Source organism: Mustela nigripes, chromosome 1 (assembly GCF_022355385.1).
Source record: "Mustela nigripes isolate SB6536 chromosome 1, MUSNIG.SB6536, whole genome shotgun sequence".
NCBI classification, from domain to species: Eukaryota; Metazoa; Chordata; class Mammalia; order Carnivora; family Mustelidae; genus Mustela; species Mustela nigripes.
The window spans coordinates 67,341,039-67,361,167 of NC_081557.1; the positions used below are offsets into that span (position 1 = coordinate 67,341,039).

General features: G+C 37.2%; 1 protein-coding gene across 2 annotated transcripts in view; it reads left to right on the forward strand.

Moving 5' to 3' along the window:
* DEUP1 (deuterosome assembly protein 1) overlaps positions 1–20,129 on the forward strand; it is an 81,590-nt gene that overhangs the window by 32,472 nt on the left and 28,989 nt on the right. For both annotated transcript variants that reach the window (XM_059391689.1, XM_059391699.1), the window contains exons 6-9: positions 2,097–2,339; positions 10,215–10,360; positions 13,536–13,641; positions 18,259–18,456. In XM_059391689.1, the coding sequence (XP_059247672.1) occupies positions 2,097–2,339; positions 10,215–10,360; positions 13,536–13,641; positions 18,259–18,456 (693 nt within the window). The remainder of the gene's footprint in view (positions 1–2,096; positions 2,340–10,214; positions 10,361–13,535; positions 13,642–18,258; positions 18,457–20,129) is intronic.

Consider the following 20,129-nt stretch of genomic DNA (forward strand, 5'->3'; position numbering starts at 1 on the left):
AGAATGGGACAAGCAAGAGATACTCTATCAGACTCATCTGGTTTCTTTAGATGCTCAACAAAAATTATTATCTGAGAAGTGTAATCAATTTCAGGTACATTACCTAATACTACCCTCTAACTTAGAAAAAATTAGAGGTTAACTATTACCATCTTTGTTACCAATCTTATTACAGATACAAATGCCAACTAAGAGAAAATAACCAGAGTAGATCTAACACTGGGTAAAGTCGCAAGTGCATGAAAATTTGTAATGGTGAATTTAGTCTACATGTCTCAAAGGATGGTACTTTTAAAAGTGACCGTTTGATTATATCATTAAAAAACATATGTTTTTGCATGCCTATGGGCAGGTTGCTTAAAAAGACTGAGATTGCTTGGTTCCTGACCTCGAGAACCTTACAGCTTAGGTGTAGAGACAACACATGTATATATTTACAGATAATTAATGGCAAGTGAATAGGAAACCCTTTTAGAGTTCAGAGATAGTGAGCTGAGATAGTGAGCAATTGTCCTCCAACAGGAGTAGGACTGGGCTGGACCTTGAAGAATGGTTGTATTTTGAGAAGATATTTTGGGTGGTGGAAGTAATGGGAGTAAAATGACTGAAGCAAGAGAGCAAAAGGAAAATTATGGGTATTGAAAATGGGCCAGTTGGCTGCGAGTCCCTGTGGAAGGCGAGGAAGGGTAGGAGTTGGTAAGCCTGGTGAATTGGATACAGATTATAATAAGCTTTAAAGTCCTGGCCAAGGAATTTGGAATTTTTATTGAAGCCAGTGAGAAACTGTGGTTTTTGTTTGATTTTGGTTTGTTTTCTTACTTTTCATTCTTTACATTCCTTGAATTACTTAAGTTATATATGGTCTCTGAATTCAACAATACAAAATAATCCAATGTAAAACCTATAACTTCATCTTCTCTATTCTTATTGATTTAATACAAATAATAGGTGTTTTTCTTTCTGTACTTTTTCTTTGTTTGTACAAACATGTAAAGTATGTATTTGGGGGAAGTTGTATATTTTTTCCTTTTTAAAATTTTGTTGTTTTACTTAATAATTATCCTTCCTCATGGATACTCTTTCAAGTCATTAATTAATTCTGAATAATATTTAATAGAATTTGGTTTCTATTACCATATGTATCATAGTATATAGTAGCTATACCATAATTCTTTCAATCATTTCCTTATTGATGAGCATTCAGGTTGTTTTAGGTTTTTTGCTATTATAATACTCTAACAAATATCCTTGTACATACATCTTTAAATGCTAATATTTCTCTTTTGTTAGATTAAAAATCCTAGAAATAATTCTTGAGCCACAGGGCATTATGTATATTCAAATTTTTATGATAAATACCAGCATATTACTTCCCAAATGATTATAGTAATTTTCACTCATGGACATTTTGTGGGGGTACTCATATATTCACCAATATGGAATGTTATCAGTCTTTTTATTTTTACTGACTTGGACTGATAGCAGAATGGCTTGATTTGTTTTGCATTTCTCTGACTACTTGTAAGGTTGAGCATCTCTTCCTTTCCTTCTTAGACTTTTCTATTTCCTTTTCTGTGATTTCCTGTTTATAAATTTTGCCAGTTTTTCTTTTGTGTTGTTTCGCCTTTTCTTATGAATGTAAGAAGTTTTTGTACATTAAGAATTGTTGACCCTTGTTATACATGTTGACAAGTCTTTCCTACAATCCAAGTGTCTTTGTTTAATTTTGTTCATTTTGGTTATTTTCCATCCTATTGACCTTTTCAACTATTGTGTGATTGTAGCCACAATTTTCCTCTTCTGTACATTGTTTCTTACTTATTAAGACTTCCCTACTCCAAACCCCCTCCCCTACTCTGTGTCTTTGCTCTGAGGTTCTACAACTATGTTTTCTCTTTACATCATCTGAAATGGAGGTTTTAGAAAAAAAAAAAAAAAAAAAAAAAACAAGACTGAATTACAAAGAGAAACTCCACTACAAACATACTGAAAGATGTTTTTCCCAAGCCTTTTCTCCCATTCTTGAATGTTATTTATGGAAGCTTAAATACGATGTTCTCCCTTTCATTAACACAGTCTTAATTAATCTTTCTCAGAAACAGGCACAAAGTTACCAAACTCAACTCAGCGGTAAAAAGCAGTGCTCAGAAGACAGCACCTCAGAAGATCCTCGGTTGATGTGCGACCCGGATCATAGTTGCGAAGCCAGTGAAAGAGATGAGTTCATTATTGAAAAACTAAAGTCAGCTGTGAGTGAAATAGCATTAAGCAGGAATAAGTTACAAGATGAAAATCAGAAGCTCTTACAAGAACTGAAGATGTACCAAAGACAGTGCCAGGTGATTCTTTATTTTACAACTGATACTGCCCATGAGTTGTAGAAATCGTGACTGAACTGGTATATAGATTAGAAAGCTAATTTTCTATGCCATGTGTAAATTCTGTTCCTAGTTCTTCTTAGTAATTCTCACTTGATAGGTAAATTCTCTAATCCCATAGATGCTTTTCCCCACCAGAGTGAACATGAGTCCTCCAGTAGTACAGAACGATGGCGTTACCAGGACAGAAGAGCGCTCACTCACAGACCCCGTGCCTAACACATGGCCCTCTGGCCACACACTGCCCTGTGTCCCCAGATTCTCTCTGACCCTGTGCCTCCCTGACTTGCAGAAATCCTGGGTTGAAGACCCAGGAGACCAGTAAGGGTCAACAATTCTTAATGTACAGAAACTTCTTACATTCATAAGAAAAAGAGAAACAACACAAAAGAAAAACTGGCAATTACCTCTAATTACCTCAATGAGAGGCATGGAGGTCACTCCCTGGGATTTATCACTGTTCACTTTACCATAATCATTTACCAAGTAGTCTGGAGTTTGGGGTGGGGGGAGTTGTTTGTTCTTAAGAAATTTCTATCCTGGCAGATGTGATTGCTGGTTTTTCTAAGCATGAATTTTCTTCTTAACCCAGCAATCTTTCTGTCTCTTCCTCCCTCCCTCCTCCTTCCCTTTCTTCCTCTCTCTGTTCTTTTGTCCTTCCTTCCTTCCTCTCCTCCTTCTCTCTCTCTCTCTCTTTCTTGTCTACTTCTGCGTCACTAAGAAAGTAATACAGCATTCATCAAAATTGGTCATTACCAATTTCTTTACTCAATATATATTTCTTATTCATGGATATCCCAGTTAGTTGACAGATTCTATAGTTTTATCTCCAATTTTGGTCTTATCTCCTCCCTACAAGCATTTGGCCTCTCTCTACCAGCTCGAGCATGTCTGCTGGCCCATTCTTAGTTCCACTCCATCCCTTCCTCACGCTGAGATATAAACTCTGGAGGTCACTATCTGAGCAGACCTCCACTTCTCTAAGATATTCCTCAGGATCTTCTACCACTTAAATTCCCGAGGTCATTTCTTAGTCTTGGGCCAACTCCTCATTTCCCCATCCTGCCACATTATATATGGGGTTCGTTCTTTTCTTTCTTTCTCTACCGGCATCTACTCCTCCATTTCCTCTTTCTCCATGTCTGTAGGGGGGCTGAACACAAGGCTCCCGGTTTCTCCTCCTCCATGGTATTTCTAAGAGAAGGACATCTCCTTCATCCCTAAATCCAGCTTTGTGTGGGGGTGGGGGGGCGGGGCAGGGGTGTGATTCTAATACAAATTATCATATAGATGTAAACAAACAAAGTGAGCAAACCACAGATCCTAAGCCCTGAACAAGCCACAAATTGTTTAGAAATAGGCGTGGTACCAATGGTGTTTTCTCCAGCTTTGCTATACCATAAATCAGACTAACCCTTCCTCTTCTACTTGAGAGGCTGTCAGGTGGCTTCTGGTGTTCAGTTTGCCTATCAGCCCACCAGTCCTGACTGAGGGGTTTGCAGAACCTCTACTTCTGAGGGCATTTTCTCTCAGGGGCTCCCTTCTCAATCTCCCTGGGCAATTGGTCAGGCCTCTGTCTTTTATTTCAAGACATTCTGCAGCTGTCTATGTACTGCTAGAGTCTGCACCGGGATCACAGTCAGTAAGTTAGGAGAATATATTTGTGGGTCGTTCCCAAATATTCTCCCCTGGGCTTTAGGTCCTCCAGCACAGACTGAAGAGTCAGTCTTCTTTGTCCCTTTTTGAGGTCTTTTTGGTTCTGGTCCCCAGAGATCTATTTTCTGTTCTATTCTCTTTCGTTTTCCCTAACGTATTTCATGAGTGAGCCCAGTTATGGAGTCTGCTTGTATGCTTCAGTGAGGTTCAACTTCTCCACTAACATCAGTTCCTCTTAATCTCCCCCCCCCAAAAATTTTGTCTGGACCTATTATAGCATCCAAGAACATTCTCTGTTATAGGCTGAGGTTCAGCCTTCAGTTGTTGGGCTCACTTGGAAAATAGAAAGGGCTGCTCTTACCCTGTATTCTAGAAACAGCCTCTGTTCTCCTTCCTTGGCGGCATGACTGACCTTCTCTATAATGCTTTCCTTGACCAGCACCACCTTTCTCCTTCTCAGAATTTCATCTGTTATATTTTTCCAGGAAGGGAGTTGAGGAATCTGGTTAAAAGAAAGAATATTGCAGATAGGAAAAGTGTACATTGAGAAACATTAATAAATTCACATTCTCAGTTCAGACTATAATCTCTTCCCTCTCTCCAAGTGAATGACTTATATGAACACTTCTCACACTGACACTCCTATTGACAAGAAGGGAGAAGGTGCAACCAGAGAATCTGAACGTGTAGCAGGAAGTAGAGACCTCAGACCACCTAATGGTCAAGGCCTCCCTGTCCTTTGGGAGATGTGTCCTTTGGGAATAAATCAACTCTCCTGACCCAAGTTCAGCAGGGTACGACTCATCCTTCTGCCCAAGAGCTCTACAGACTTCTCAGGACTTACATACATGCACTCCTGAGAAGGCTCCATAGCTCGTCTGGCCTAAGGAAAGGCCATGTTATCCACTTTCACTTTTCCTGATATATATGTATATTAACATACATAATGATTTACCAATGTTCCTGAATATATACTAAAAAAATAAAAGCCCAGCCACTCATAGAAGTCAATCAATTGTGAAATAATTCATATTGATATTTATACCAAAGGTTATAAAATAACAGTATTAGTTGTCCCTAAACGTTATGCCTTTCCTTTAAATCGGTGATTCTCTAGTGGAGTGATTTTGCTTCCCAAGTGACACCTGGTGATGCTTGGCTATATCTGTGGTTGTCATAATGGGGTAGAGGGATGCTATTGGCATCTAGTGTGTAGAGGCCTGATACACTACATCCAAAATTGCACAAGACAACCCCCACAACAAAGAATTATCCAGAACAAAGTATAGATAGTGCCGAGGTTGAGAAAACTTGATTTAATTTTGAAATATTTCTTTTTCTCATATTCTTCATGAGGAATTTTCTACTCTATTTTATGATCTTTTTCATAGTTAATGATACATTTTAATATGACCCTTATTTATCTTTATTTCTATGCCAATTTCTATGAGACAATTTGCCAAAGTTATTTTTACAGATTTTTGTTCACTAAACAAAAATAATTTAGTTATCCTTAGGTCTAGGGATATTATTAAATTTAAACCAAGAACCTCCATTTTGTATTTCACAAAAGAATCACATGTATTAAAAAACCAAATTATTCTGGAGTATGCTTAACATATGAAAGTATGTTAAAGCTTTAAGTGAAAAAGATCTTTGAGAAGTAATTTGGTTCAAAAACTTGAAGGTAGCTAACAGATCAGATTTCTATGCCCAAGAAAACACTACTTGTTTTTGATGTCTTTAGAAGACAAATGCTGAAAATAATGCTTTTATTTGCCCTTTTCCTTGTTTTATTTCTAAATTTGACCTATGTTTCATTCTCTTGCTTTAAAGCAAATACGAAATAAGAAGTTATCAATTATTTACTATTTGGTAGCTGGTTTGAAGGTTTAAAAAGCACTGCTCTCAAACCATTAGGCAAATTTCTAACTAAATAGATGGGCCTTAAACTTGTTTTACAAAATTCATATTTTACCAAATGGGAATAATTAGAGGTAAATAATCACTTAACCAGTACATATATTTAGAAAGAAGTTTCTCTTCTCTTTTTGCAAACCTGTCATGTGACAGTGTTCCACATCTCACACATGAATTTAGAAAGACAACCATTTCAATTTGAATTACTGTCACTTATAGTATATACAATTCTCTTTAGTTTACAACACACTTTAATGCCAGCTGCATCTGGATTTTCACATGAATCACATCTCACTTGTCTTTCCACAACTTTGAAATGTGTCTGCATACATATTAATGCCATTGCACATATTTATTTACTACGCTATACTATGCTCACATTTTTAAAATATGTGGCATTTCCCATTAAAAGTTAATGACAAAAAGAAATTGTTGCGTTTTTCTAATACCTATGCCCCCCCAAAACTGACCTTTTCTGTTGGCTTGTTAATGGATCCTTAAGGCACTAGAGCCACATTGTCCCACAGAAATACAAGTCACAACTATCATTTTACATTTTTCTAGTAATCACATTAAAAAAAGTCATAAGACATGGATGAAATTAATACATAATAGTGATCTATTTTATTCAAACCAACATATATCTAAAACATTAGCATTTCAGGGTGCCTGGGTGGCTCAGTGGTTAAAATATTATCATTTCAACATATAATCAACGTAAAAAGTTATTAATGAGATAATGAGATATTTTACATTTCTTTTCATACTAAGTCCTCAAAATCTGGTGTGTAGTTACACTTACAACATACCTCAATTTGAAAGACAAGTAGTCACTGGAAATACTTGATCTGTGTTTAGATGTCATAAAATTTACAGTTCAAAAAGTAGATTTACAGGGGCTCCTGGCTGGCTCATTCGGTAGAGGATGCCACTCTCGAGTTCCAGCCCCACATGGGGGGGGGGGGGGGCATGTTTACTTAAGAAAAAAAAAAGTAGATTTACATATTTAATTTGTTCCAAACAATCTTGATAGTATTCTGGTCACTGAACCAAGTACCAAAGAGTCCTTTTTTTAAAAAATATTTGCATCCACAGTGACAAATAATTAATTTGGATTTTATGCAAAAGCATGCCAATTTTAAAGCTACATCTAAGTTAAACAAATTCACTAATTCTGTGTCATCTCAGTATTATTGACATTGAATTCAAAGGGATATTGCATTAAGTCAAAAAACAACTCTCAATTTATCTGTATCAGCAAAGCTTCTTTTCTTGTACTTTTATAGTCAATTTACATAATTCTGTCTATTATAATTAAAGTATTTTGCATATTCATCCATGCTAGAAAAACGTGTCAAATCATTATTATTGGTTTATATTATGAAAAGTTTCAATTTTGATAAATTCTCTTACCTGGGTAGCTAGATCACAAATAAGCTTATTTTTCCCAAATATCAGTCTTATAGGTATTCTTTTCCAATAACAGTAAACAAATAAACTATTATTATCACATTTTACTGAATTTTAATTAACTCTAGCCCATGGTGACTCTGCATTTCAATGGCCTGGAGTTAAAGCCTTTTTATCCTCTCCTTTCCCCAAGTGAAGCTTCTTGCCCACGTGTAGCTTCAAGTGGTGGCAAATCTGCAAGTCAGGGAGCCCAGATGGTGCCTTCTTCAATTAGCCAAAGTAATGGATGACATATACATCAAATCAATTTGTTTTTCTACTTGTGAATCTATTGTTTCACATTTCTTTTGTTTATTTTGAAATTTCAGCCTCATCTGAAAAATCCTCACTGTTTGAAACAGGGGCTTTATTCAAACACATCTTTATCTAAACAAGTTTATTAGATCACCTGTTGGAATATATTTTTACTCTTATTTCCAAGTCAGCGGGGAACTTGTGGGGCTAATGTATTGCAGTGAGGTCTTTCCACAAACGCAGGTCTCTAGGTCTCCCGGAAAATAATATAAATCTAAGGCTTTGGTTAAAAAAAAGTTTCTTTGGGAACTCATATGTCCTATACTGTCTGCATAATTATATTTCTAGGCTCTCTGAATTTGGGGATAAGAATTAATGAATAAGGAAACATGCCCAAAGCTTGTACATGAAATTTTATAGCAGCATTATGGCCAAAAAGAAGAAACATCAGATGTCCAGCAACTGGCAAACTAATAAACAAAATGTGGCATATTCATATAATTAAATATTATCCCTCACCAAAAGGGAATAAAATCCCAATACCTGCTATAACATGGATGCACCTTGAAAGCATTATGCTGAGTGAAAGAAGCCAATTGCAAAGGCCACATGTTATAGGAGTCCATTTGTGTGAAATGTCCAGAATAGGCAATTCCATAGAGACAGAACATATGTTCGTGGCTGCCAGGGACAAGGGGGAGGGAAATTGGGAAATGAGTACTAATGGATATGGGGTTTATTTTGGTTGTGATGAAAATGTTCTGGAATTAGTGGTGATACCTGCAGAACTTTGTGAACATACTAAGGTCCGCTGAATTATATGCTTTCAATGGATGAATTTTATGGAATGTGGATTATATTCAAATAAATTTGTTATTGAACCAATGATTTTTTAAAGATATTTTCTACAGCCTTTATTAGCAGGGGAACCTCCCACCTTCATAACACCCCACCCTGTTTTAACCAATAAGCTGTTTCATTAATGAAACAGACTGTTTTTAACCAACAGTCTGTTTCATTAATTTTTCATGAAACAAATTATTTTTGCATTTTGGATGTTCCAACTGGACTAGTAGACAAAAGACCTGGATTTTTCTTTTCTAAAATCTGCCATTTTTGAGCTTTGTGAATGTGGACCAACTCTGACCTTTGATTTCCTCATCTACTAAAGTGGCAATGGAGCTGATGACCTGGGTCAGGTGTGCTTAATAAATATTAGTTTCCCTGTATATGTGAGTAGATGGAACCTGACACAGAATTAGTGAATTTGTTTAACTTAGATGTAGCTTTAAAATTGGCATGCTTTTGCATAAAATCCAAATTAATTATTTGTCACTGTGGATGCAAATATTTTTTAAAAAAAGGACTCTTTGGTACTTGGTTCAGTGACCAGAATACTATCATAACCTTTCTCCCAGAGAACAGCCAAGTACTGCTGGAGAAAATCACTCAACAGGTCATGGCCACGAATCTCAAATGAGTACTCAGCACTGCCAGGAAGCCTCTTCTGCTGCTCCAGTCAGCAGATTCTCCCATCCTGATTGCTGGCCATGTCAGACCTTCTCCACTCTTAAACATCAATCCCATGGGCACACCTGGGTGACTCAGTCAGTTAATCATCTGCCTTCAGCTCAGGTTATGATCCCAGGGTCCTGGGATCAAGCCCCACATCATGCTCCCTGCTCAGAGGGGAGTCTGCTTCTCCCCTCCCCCTCCACCCCTTCCTCTGCTCATGCTCTCTCTCTCTCTCTCAAATAAATAAATAAAATCTTTTTAAAAATTCCTCCAATACCCCCACCTCCCCTACTCCTTCTAGTGAAATCTTTCTGTTTCACAAGAAAAATAGAAGCCAACAGAAAGCCACTGTCTTATCTCTCCATATTCAGATGCACAAACCTCCATTCTACATTCCATCTTCCTTCCTTCATTTTTTGTTTTAGGCGATTCCTCCACTTGGACTTTGGAACTCACTCCGCCCACCTTCCCAGGAACCAACACCATTACAATTATTCCTCCTCTCTCCTACCTGGACCCTTCCCAGCAGCTTTTAATCTTGCTCAAACCTCTTATCAACAAAATAAAACACTGGATTCACTGGATTGTTGGACAGTAGTGGACCCGCAGACCATGGTTTATAACTCACTGTGTTCGCCAGCTTTGAAATTAGATTCTTCTTGGCTATTGTCTTTAAATTAGGAATTATTGGCATTAATCCAAATTTTACACATTAATATTTTATTCATACCTTTAGAATCTCTCAAACTCCCATACAGTGTGATCAGATTTGTATGATTAATGATTACTCCTTATCCCTAGACTGTAAGCTCGCTGAGAACAGAGTCTATGTCTGTATCGTCAGGGTTGAGCACATAATAAGGACTCAGCAAATATTCGTTGAGTAAATGAATGAATGAATGGAATTCTGTTAGAGCCAACCAAGGACTCAATACCACTTAATTTGGAATTAGGCTGGTTCCTAGATGTTAAATATTTTAAATATATTATAATCATGATATCCAAATGTGAGCACTGGACCTCTTTGATGTTTTTATATAGGCCATGGAAGCAGGACTCTCAGAGGTGAAAAGTGAGTTACAGTCACGTGATGATCTCTTGAGAATCATAGAAATGGAACGATTGCAGCTGCACAGAGAATTATTAAAAATAGGAGAGTGCCAAAATATTCAAGAAAGTAAAAAAAGGTATATTCTTTATACTCAGCAGGCTGAGAGAAGTAGTTCAAGACACAGTGTTTGAATATCTTAAGAGTTTGAGATTTAAAATGAGAATTAAGTCTTTGTTGTATTAACATGCTGTTAATTATTGAATAATATTTGGTATTAAAAATTAAATCCATGATTATTTCATCTTCAAAATGAATATATTTACTTAGCTAGAAAATTATATTCTTATTTATGGATACTTATGTAGCACAGTGAGTTGGACATTTTCTTAGAACTTTTATTTTTCAGGATACTGTAAAGAAAGTAGTATTAAGCTGATATTTAATTGCATATATTGATAAATAAGATTTATTCCATATTTTTAAATGTTTTTATTTTGATTGCCTATAAACCTGTTACTAACTTTTTCACTTGTAAATGTATTTCTTTTGGTCTCCATACTCACTACTTTGTCAGTTCCATTAAGGGGGTTTTGTTAGAGCAGATTTTTTTCCTCTTTTAAAATCAGACAGATATTGTATATTCCAGAACCACAAAGGAAATGGGACTGCTAAGGATAATGAAATATTTATACTTGTGAGTAGAAAGTCTGACTGTTCGAACCACTCACTAATGTTCTAATTCTCACTGGAACTTGAATCCTTCTCAGATCTGAAGGCTAATGATAGGATTTTAAAAACTGATAATCAAATGGTAAGGGATATTTTGCTGAAAGATGATTACCTGATTTTAAAGGCAATGATTCTTTGTTTAAAGTTGTGGGACTTGCTTGAATTTTTTTTTTGAGCTCTACACTTACAACAAATGGCAAATTAACTTCCTAAAAAATGACCTATTGTGTATCTCACCAAAGACAGTAGAATGCCTATTAGCCAGTCAGCGCTAGAGAATACTGTATATGCAAGCTATAGATTTCATCACTGATCATTAATAAATCTACTGGGAAAATATAGCGCACAAGGCACTGTTCCAGTGTGGTGAGTTGATGAGAAATGTCTTTGTACAAAGGATGTGTATATGCCTAAATACGTAAGAAATTTCCCAGAAGAGCAAACCTTTCACCCTCTGTGTAGCTGTGGTTTTATGGAAGAGCACTGTAGGTACTTTCTGTGGTGCTGTCCCACAAGGCCAGTGCTGAACTCCAGACCTGGTCCGCTTTCCTTCAAGGTATGATATCATCTAAAATCTTGCAGTTATTCACATATTTGGCCAATACAATTCTTTTGTTATGCCTAATGCCATTCTCTGCTTAAAGTGGTATTTATTTTGGTCTCCAAACTTCAGCTTTGTTGTTTGGAGGGTATTCCTCAGTTCTAGTATTATTCTGAGATGTGATGGAAAGATAGATACTTATCTTTTCACAGCTTCCATTGTATTTCAGACTTTGGGCCTAGTCTTCTTAACCTTCATCTTTCCCATTGAAAGTTTCTCATGCTTTTGGTTTGTTCTTTTATGAAGGTGATTCTAGCCTTTCTATTGTTTCGGTTTCTTTCCTTTGGACTCTATTTTTCTTTCCAGTGGTATAAACACAAGGCAGCCCAGCCTCCTGGGTGTAGACACACAGTAGTTTTATACAAGTAGCATAGTAATGCTTTTTACTCATTTTCAGAACCTTTCTCAATAATGCTATGATTTTGTTAGATTTTCCTTTATCTTTAGCTACAGAAGCACCGTGGTGTGATATGTTCTGAGAATTATTAAAAATAATTCCAACACTCTACCTAACAAATGATAATTCCTTCACATACTATGATTATTAGCTTTATATTAGCATGATTACTGTTTTCTTCTTTGAACTTGTCCACATTGACCTTCAGTGTTTGTTCCAGTTGCTCAGTGAAATTTACAAGACCACCATGAGGGTGTTTCCCCCACCCCGCAATTCATTCAGCATTCCATTCCTTGAAATTGCTTTGGAAGAATTGAAAAATAGGAAATGTCATTTTTCACCCCTTTCAAATAATAGCAAATAAGAAAAATTTAAGACTGATTCTGAAATAATGTTGGAAGAGAATATTGGATAAAATGCTCACAATATATTACTGAGTAGGAAACAAAAGGGGACTGAAAAATAATGTGTGCAGAACTTTCTAATTGTATGGGAAACATTTATACATTTATAACCACATGCATAGAAGAAAGATGATAATATACACAAAAATGCCAATAATTCTTTTTCCCTGATGATATAATAGCATCATATACTCTGATATCCTCTGTTTTCTTCAGTTAACACATATATTTGATAATCAGAAGAAAGGCAATACGGTCTAGATACAAGTACCTCAGGGATATCACTACAAACCTATGCCTTTTAAAATATCTCTTTCTTTTCAGTATTTACATCAGGTATTTCTCTGTCATTGCTCAGATTCTGTTTGTGTGGTTTAAGTTTGTGATATATGGAGCCTTTTAAAAAGTTCTTTGGAAATCTGAACTTATACTCCCTTACAGGTGGGTACATTCCTCAAAACACCAGACTTGAAGAGATTAGTCAAACAATAGAAAGCATGCTACTGTCCTTCCCTGGCTATTTTTATTTTCTGTTTCAATGATTTTTTTTTCATTTACCAACTTCCCTTATTTAGAAGTGAACCCAGTTGTACTTCTCCAAACCTCCTATAGAAATTATACTGTTTATACTAGTTTCTGCGTTTCCTCTCTGGTATCCCTATGCGCTGGCAATTCCTTTTATAAATTAAGCAGCCAAAGAACAGATGTATTTGTGCTTTCTCTGGGTAGACTGTCAGATTTAGTTATTTGGGGTCACTTTTATGGAGTAGCTGCTCCCCTCAGACTTCTCTTGGCATAGTTCCTTTCCATGATGTACAAGCTAGTTAGATGTGTTTCCTTTTTTTAAAGGGGCTCCCAAGCTATTTTATTATAGGAAATAGTCTCCTTATATAAAAATCTTATCTACAAATGCAAACTCAGTATTCTGTCAATTTTCAAGGCATAATTGAAATTCCATATTAATTGCTACCTTTTTTTTTTCACTCAAACCATTTGCACTCAGTTAAATATATAAATACTTATGGGATCTGAATGTATTAGAATTTGCAATCTGGAACTAGAAATTTTTCCAATAAACTAATAATCTATCTCTACAACCTACAACAGTCTAAATTGACAATATAACCATGACAGTTTGCCAAGTTAAGTTTAATTTTTATTCGCATTGTTCAATTTGTAGACTTGAATCATCTTATTCACCTTCTACTAAAGAATCAGAAAGGAAGAGGAAAGAGCTGTTTTCAGTGAACCTAGATCAACCAAATCATGAAAAAGAATTGAACAAGGTATGGGAAAAAATGGGTTTCATTCTTCCAGGCTGATCTGAAGTCCTTGAACACAAAATGGGTGGGGTGGGGGGGAACCTTCCTTCTCATTCCTTTCTTTTTCCTTCTATATTTTCCCCTAAGACAATAAGCTACCAGGCTGCTAATTCCAACATTCTTCTGCATGATGCTACAAAAAACACAAACCTTAAGTCCTCACTGTGCCACTGGGAGACTGACACTGGGCTCCATGACAAGTAGCTTATTGCAAGAAGTATGAGAGCCCAGACTCAGGCCTCCAACCATCGAGTAGGTACATAAGCTCAGGGAAGTTGCCTGGGCAAGTTGCCCATTTCTAGGATGAAGATGGAATGTGTAGTACCTGCCTGCTACAACTGTGATGCGGCTTAAAGGGGCTACTAATAATTCTGCTACTTAAATAGCAGTCCCCATGCACCAGGAGGGGCTCTGAGGGCCTAGCAAATCTCAGCTCATTGATTCCTCACAACAGTTTATAAAGTAGTATAACATCATCTTTTTGTACATTTGAGGACACTAAGGCACAGAGAAGTTGGGTAATTTGCCCCAATATTACACAGCCATTGGCAGCAGAGGTCAGATTCAGATCCAGGCAATCTGACTCCAGAGCCCATACCCTCCCCTTAAGTTAAAATCCATTTTATAAATGCATGTAAAGTGCTTGGAACAAGGCCTGCCTAGCTCAGAGGAGGTGCTGAGTGAGTGGAGGCTGCCACTGTTATTGGTTACACCCACGTTTGTCACTGAGCACCTAAGCCATGCCAAGTAATCTGCCAATAACAAGCAATACAGGGATGATTAAGGCCTGAGCTCTGACGTCAAAGACCTTGTGGTTCTCAGCTCTCTACAAAAAGTATATTCTCTTCGCCCTCTAACAGAATCCAGTAGAGGCTTCCTTTCCATGAGCTTATCATGGCTACTACCCATGTCTTTAGTCTTTAGGTTTGAACCACACCTAAATAGTCAATGTTATATGATCTAAACAATTGTTAAAAGTAGGGAAAACCTGGGCATGGATTCAAATCATCATCTAGCCCAGGACAGCACCTGACATAGAAAAGTGAAAATAAATATTTGGAAAACAAGTGAATTAATATCAACGTGAAGGTCTCCCATAATTGTGTAGGCTCATAAATTCAGTTGCCATTTGTATAAATTCAAAATACATTTATTGAGCATTGAGTAGGACTATGGCTATTCTGCTTGTTTCTGTAGGAACTACAGTGATGCAAAAGACAAATTCTCTCTCCCACAGAGTTGACCATCACGTAGCTATTAAGTGTAGAAGAGGTGTTATAAACTAAAGATCATTTTCCTTTTATTTTTCACATAATCCTATGAAACTGATTTCACTGCTATTTAAACATATAACTTTAAAAAACTACATCTTTGCTGGTATCCCCAGCGAAGGCATTATGATACAAAGGTTGATTAAAGCCACCTAAAGTAGAGTTACACTATTCTTAACCCATAGACTCAGTAACACTTTGAATAATAGGAATCTACTGACATTGCACAGTTTCAGTATGGAAGGAGAGAAGGCAAGGCACAAATTATCTTCATAGGCTCTTGGAGACCTCTAGATAATGCACTGCCATGCAAGAAAGGTAACAAATGAATTGTGTATAAATAGCTAGAGCTCCCAGGAAGTGTTTGTGGAGAGCATTTTCATTCTCTTGTAATAAAAGCAACAAGAGCCACGTATTATGAATCCTGCAAGTGCTTGCTTTCTTTCTCTTTTTTCAGTGTAGAACTATTTTTGTCATGTACTTCGTGATAAAATTGACATTTTTAATAAAGCCAAAGGTCATTTAGAGCTCGGTAAATTAATCTCATTTAAAGGGAAGCTTTGCAGCAGAGCATGTTGTTTTAATATCTGAATGCTCTGAAAATAATAAAAACAGTTTACTCCTTTTTACTAATAGTATATTCATTTTTTTTTTTTTTGTATTCTGAAAGTTCCGTTTTGAGAAAACATGTTAACCACACAACAGGGATGCCATTAGCAAAATCCAAACTGGGACAAACCACACAAAGAACCCCGTGGTTTCATCAAATAAATTGTAAAGAAAAAAAAAATTGGAGAGAGAAGATTGGAAATGAAAGGAGATGTTTCACACTGTCCTCAGGGTGAGGATATCTGTACTCTTCTCTCCTGCTCTTAGGAGCTGGGTAACTTAGGCCCAGTCCATTCCCTTCCTTGGGAGTCTTTTTTTCCCTCTCCATCTGTTCAGTGATGGGGTTGGGCTTGGACTGAGAGACTCCTAAGGTCATATCCAAATCTGAAATTCTTTTTCTTTTTTTCTTTTAAGGGGTAGAGGGAGAGGGAGGGAGAGAATTTAAGCAGGCTTCACACCCAGTGCGGAGCCCAACATGAGGCTCAATCTCACGACCCTGAGATCATGACCTGAGCAAAATCAAGAGTCAGATGCTTAACTGAGTGAACCTCCAATGCACACCCCCAACTCTGAAATTCTAAGATTGTTAATAATAAACATAGAATCCCACATGAGGGGTTGGTGGTATAGAGCTGAGGACAGATCAGGTTTTCCTTCTGGACTTGCATCCTTTCCACATTAGGTCATCCATGCTAGCTTTTCCACTGTGTGAACAACCTTTCAGGGTTCGGCTCCCAGGGGTTACATAGCACCGTGGTAATGTAACCTCCCAGAGGTTACATAGCATGGGGGGTAAGGTCTTGGAATCAGACGTCCTGTCAGCAGGAATATGACTTAGAAAGGTTACGTACTTAACTTCTCATTCCACAAACTAGAGAACTGTTGCAGGAATTAAATGAAATGATGTATATAGACTAGAACACACACAAACACAAAACAAGGGGCTTTATAAAGATATGAGCCAGTCCTCATATTTAGATCACAATTCGAATAAGCAAAAAACATTCATTACAGTCCTGACACATTTTTAAATTTGAATACTTCCTGGATATTTGATGATATTGAGGAATTGCTAATATTTTTAAGATATTGATATTCTGGCTATGTTTAAAGAGAGAGAGAGAGAGAAAGAGAGTGCCCTTATTCTTTTACAGATAGATCCTAAAACCTTTAAAGATGAAATGAAAAAAAAAATCAATTTTAGAATTAAGTGCCCTGGAGAAATTCATATAAATCTTTGTGGATGGGCTCCATTAAGCTCTCCAGCCTTATTTCTCACAACACATCGAGTCGTCACCACCCCAGGCTCCTTTTGCTTCACTGGGCATGGGTTTCTCCACAAACCCCGACCCCTGCCTGTCTTCCCTGCACTCTTTGCCTGGGGCACTTCTCCATCCCTGCCTTCCATCTGGCTTCCATTCGTCCTTCAGTATTTGTCTGATGTCCCCTCCTCCAGGAAGCCCATCCTGATATCCCCAGCCTGGGTTAAGCATCCCTCTACTGCATACTGCTGATGTGGATTGCTACTGTGTGTTGTAACTATTGATTTTTTCCCACAAGGGACTATGATTTTCATGATATTGGCGACTATGTACTTTATCTCCAAATCTCAAGAATGAGAGACAGTGAATGATTTCTAGAAAGGTGGTAAGAGGCTGGACCAAGACAGTAGTAGTAGAAATGGAGAGCGGAGGAGCAGTTTAGAGGTGAAGTGTGAGGGACAGAACTTGCTGCCTGTCTGCATGTGGTAGGACAAGGGTGGGGAGGAGCCCCGGGTGGTCCGGAGGTTGCTGACAGGGAAGGCCTAACTATGGTTGAGAACGAGACTCCACCTGCTTAAGGGGAGGAGGTGATGCATTTTCATAGACACATTAAGTTTGAAATTTATTATAATGTGATTCTGAAAAACATAATGTTTAGACATACAAGGTACACATAATTTAGTCAAAAAGGCACTGAATTTAAAGCTCAGAGTCCTAGGTTCTAGTCCCAGCTCTGTTGGTTAATAGCTTTGGGACCTTGAACAAGTCACTTAATCATTCTAAGCCAAATTTTTCTCCCTAAAAACATGGTTGATCCATCTGCCTCTGCATAGTGGGTCTAAAGTCTCTTCTACCAAGCATTCCTCAGTGGTCATTTGATGGGTATAAAGTTAAGTTCTAGAACAGTATCTATAGTTGACAGCAAGGAATTATGCACTTAAATTTTTAAGAGGGTCTAAAGCAAAAAGGAACACAGGGAAACTTCCGAGGTAATGGGTATGATTATTGTATTGATTGTGATGATAGTAACATGAGTGTACGTCCAAACTCACCAAATTGTATACAATAATTATGTGCAGGTTTTGTATTCTAATTAGACCTCAGTTATGCTTGGAGGTAAGTGCTTGATAATATTTTCTTTATTTTCTTTGACTTCCTGTCAAAGTAGTTATCAAAGTAGCATTGGTAGTAAGTGATGACTTGCATACAATAGAAACTAGAAGTGAACAACAGAATTTTGAACTTGAAAGGAAAAAAAGTAAATGAGTCATTTATTGTAAGTATCTCTTTAATTCAGCATTGATCGGAAAAGGAGGGTAAAGTGGGGCTTGCCAAAGGTTTAAGACAGGACGGAAAGGCTGAACATGGCTAACAAAAGCCTTAAGTTGCTTGATAAAGAAAAAGACATGTTAATATTTGCCACAATGTCTCTACTGCAGATAAGAAGGCAACTCTACCAGGAGGAAGAGGACCATGGCTCTGAGCAGGAAAGAATGAGGAACGAAATCTCTGACCTAACCGAGGAGCTTCATCAGAAGGAGATCACTATAGCAACTATCATGAAGAAAGCTGCCCTTCTGGAAAGACAGTTAAAAATGGAGTTAGAAATCAAAGAAAAAATGTTAGCAAAACAACAGGTACGCAAGCGGGCAGGACAGCCCTCGGCTGGGTCACTGTCTTGCCCAGTGGAGACCCTGGTTTTCCTCGAGGAAGAACAAAACACTGTGTTTTTCGGTATTGTGTCTGAGACTAGCATCATGGAAATGCTTGGTGGAGCCCCCTGAAACCTTTGCAAAATATCGCAAAGTGTCATCAAAACAGATCCAGGGCTAAAGTGACGACAGAAGATAATTGCACTGAATCTCATCCTAACATTTCCTTATGACACATATTTTGATCACCTCCCACAGAACGCTCCAGTCAAAGATTTCTTCCTGAATCTGTGTCCTGTAGTTCCATTAATATTTTTGTCTTAAAAAAAAAAAAAAAAAAAGTCGGGCGCCTGGATGGCTCAGTTGGTTAAGCGACTGCCTTTGGCTCAGGTCATGATCCCAGGGTCCTGGGATGGAGTCTCACATCGGGCTCCCTGCTCCTTGGAGAGTCTGCTTCTCCCTCTGATTTTCTCCCCTCTCATGTTCTCTTTCACTGTCTCTCTCTCAAATAAATAAATAAAATCTTTAAAAAAAAAAAAAAGTCTCTATTCCAGGTTTTTGTGGATACTTCTCACCCCCATCTTATGTATTTATTTTGGGGTTTTGTTTTTTTTTTTAAGATTTTCTTTATTAGAGCATGAAAGCAGGGTAAGGGGCAGAGGGAGAAGCAGGCTCCCCGCTGAGCAGAAAGCCCAATGTGGGGCTTGATCCCAGGACTCCAGGATCATGACCTTAGCTGAAGGCAGACACTTAACTGACTGAGCTACCCAGGTACCCCATATCTTGGGATTTTAAAAAAGGATGTTGAAACATGAAAATTAGTCCATATTTACTGAACATTGACTCAATGCACAGCACGGTTCATGGTAAAAAAAAAAAAATCAGCAATTATACCATTCTACTGTTAAAATACTGCAAATAACTTCAAAGTCTACCCTCCCTCCCTTCCTTCTGTTTCTTTCGAAATGCCCTCAATCTCATACTCATGATCAAATTGGTGACTTGTTAGTTAAAGCTAAGGTTTATCTGTTGTTGTTGTTGTTTAACCCCAAATCGAGAGGGTTTGAAAGTGCCATTCAGTAACTTTCTAGGCATTTGAGGGTCACTTCACCAATAAGATGGCTATTTAAATCCTGTGTATTATAAAAACGAGAGTTGGCTCTTATCCAATGATAAATCTTAAACTGTGATTAATTTGTACAGTACACAGAAACATAGCGTAGATGGGATAATAGCATTAGTTGTACCTGTACAGGAAAAGATATTGAAAACTGTTAGCAGTGATCTGGTAGCTGGATTATGGGTGATTCTCATTTTATTCTTTATACTTTTCTATGTTCTTAGTTTTTTTTTTTAGGGAGAACATATTTTGTAATCTACGAAAGTAAATTATTTAAAGGGGAGAGTTTTACATAGAAATGAAACCTATTGAATAAAAGAGCAGACACTATGTCTAAGTGCTGTCAAGTAGAAGAAATCAGGGAAGAAGAAATAAATTAGACAAAATGAAGTAGTCACTCCCCCCCCCAAAAAAAGGGTAGTTTGGCAGAAATATTAGAAAGAACAAAATTAAACATAAAAATCATGTTTGCATATTGTAAAACTTAATTACGTAGTGAAGAATTCCATGTTTTTTAAGTTGTGATTTTTCTGGTGCT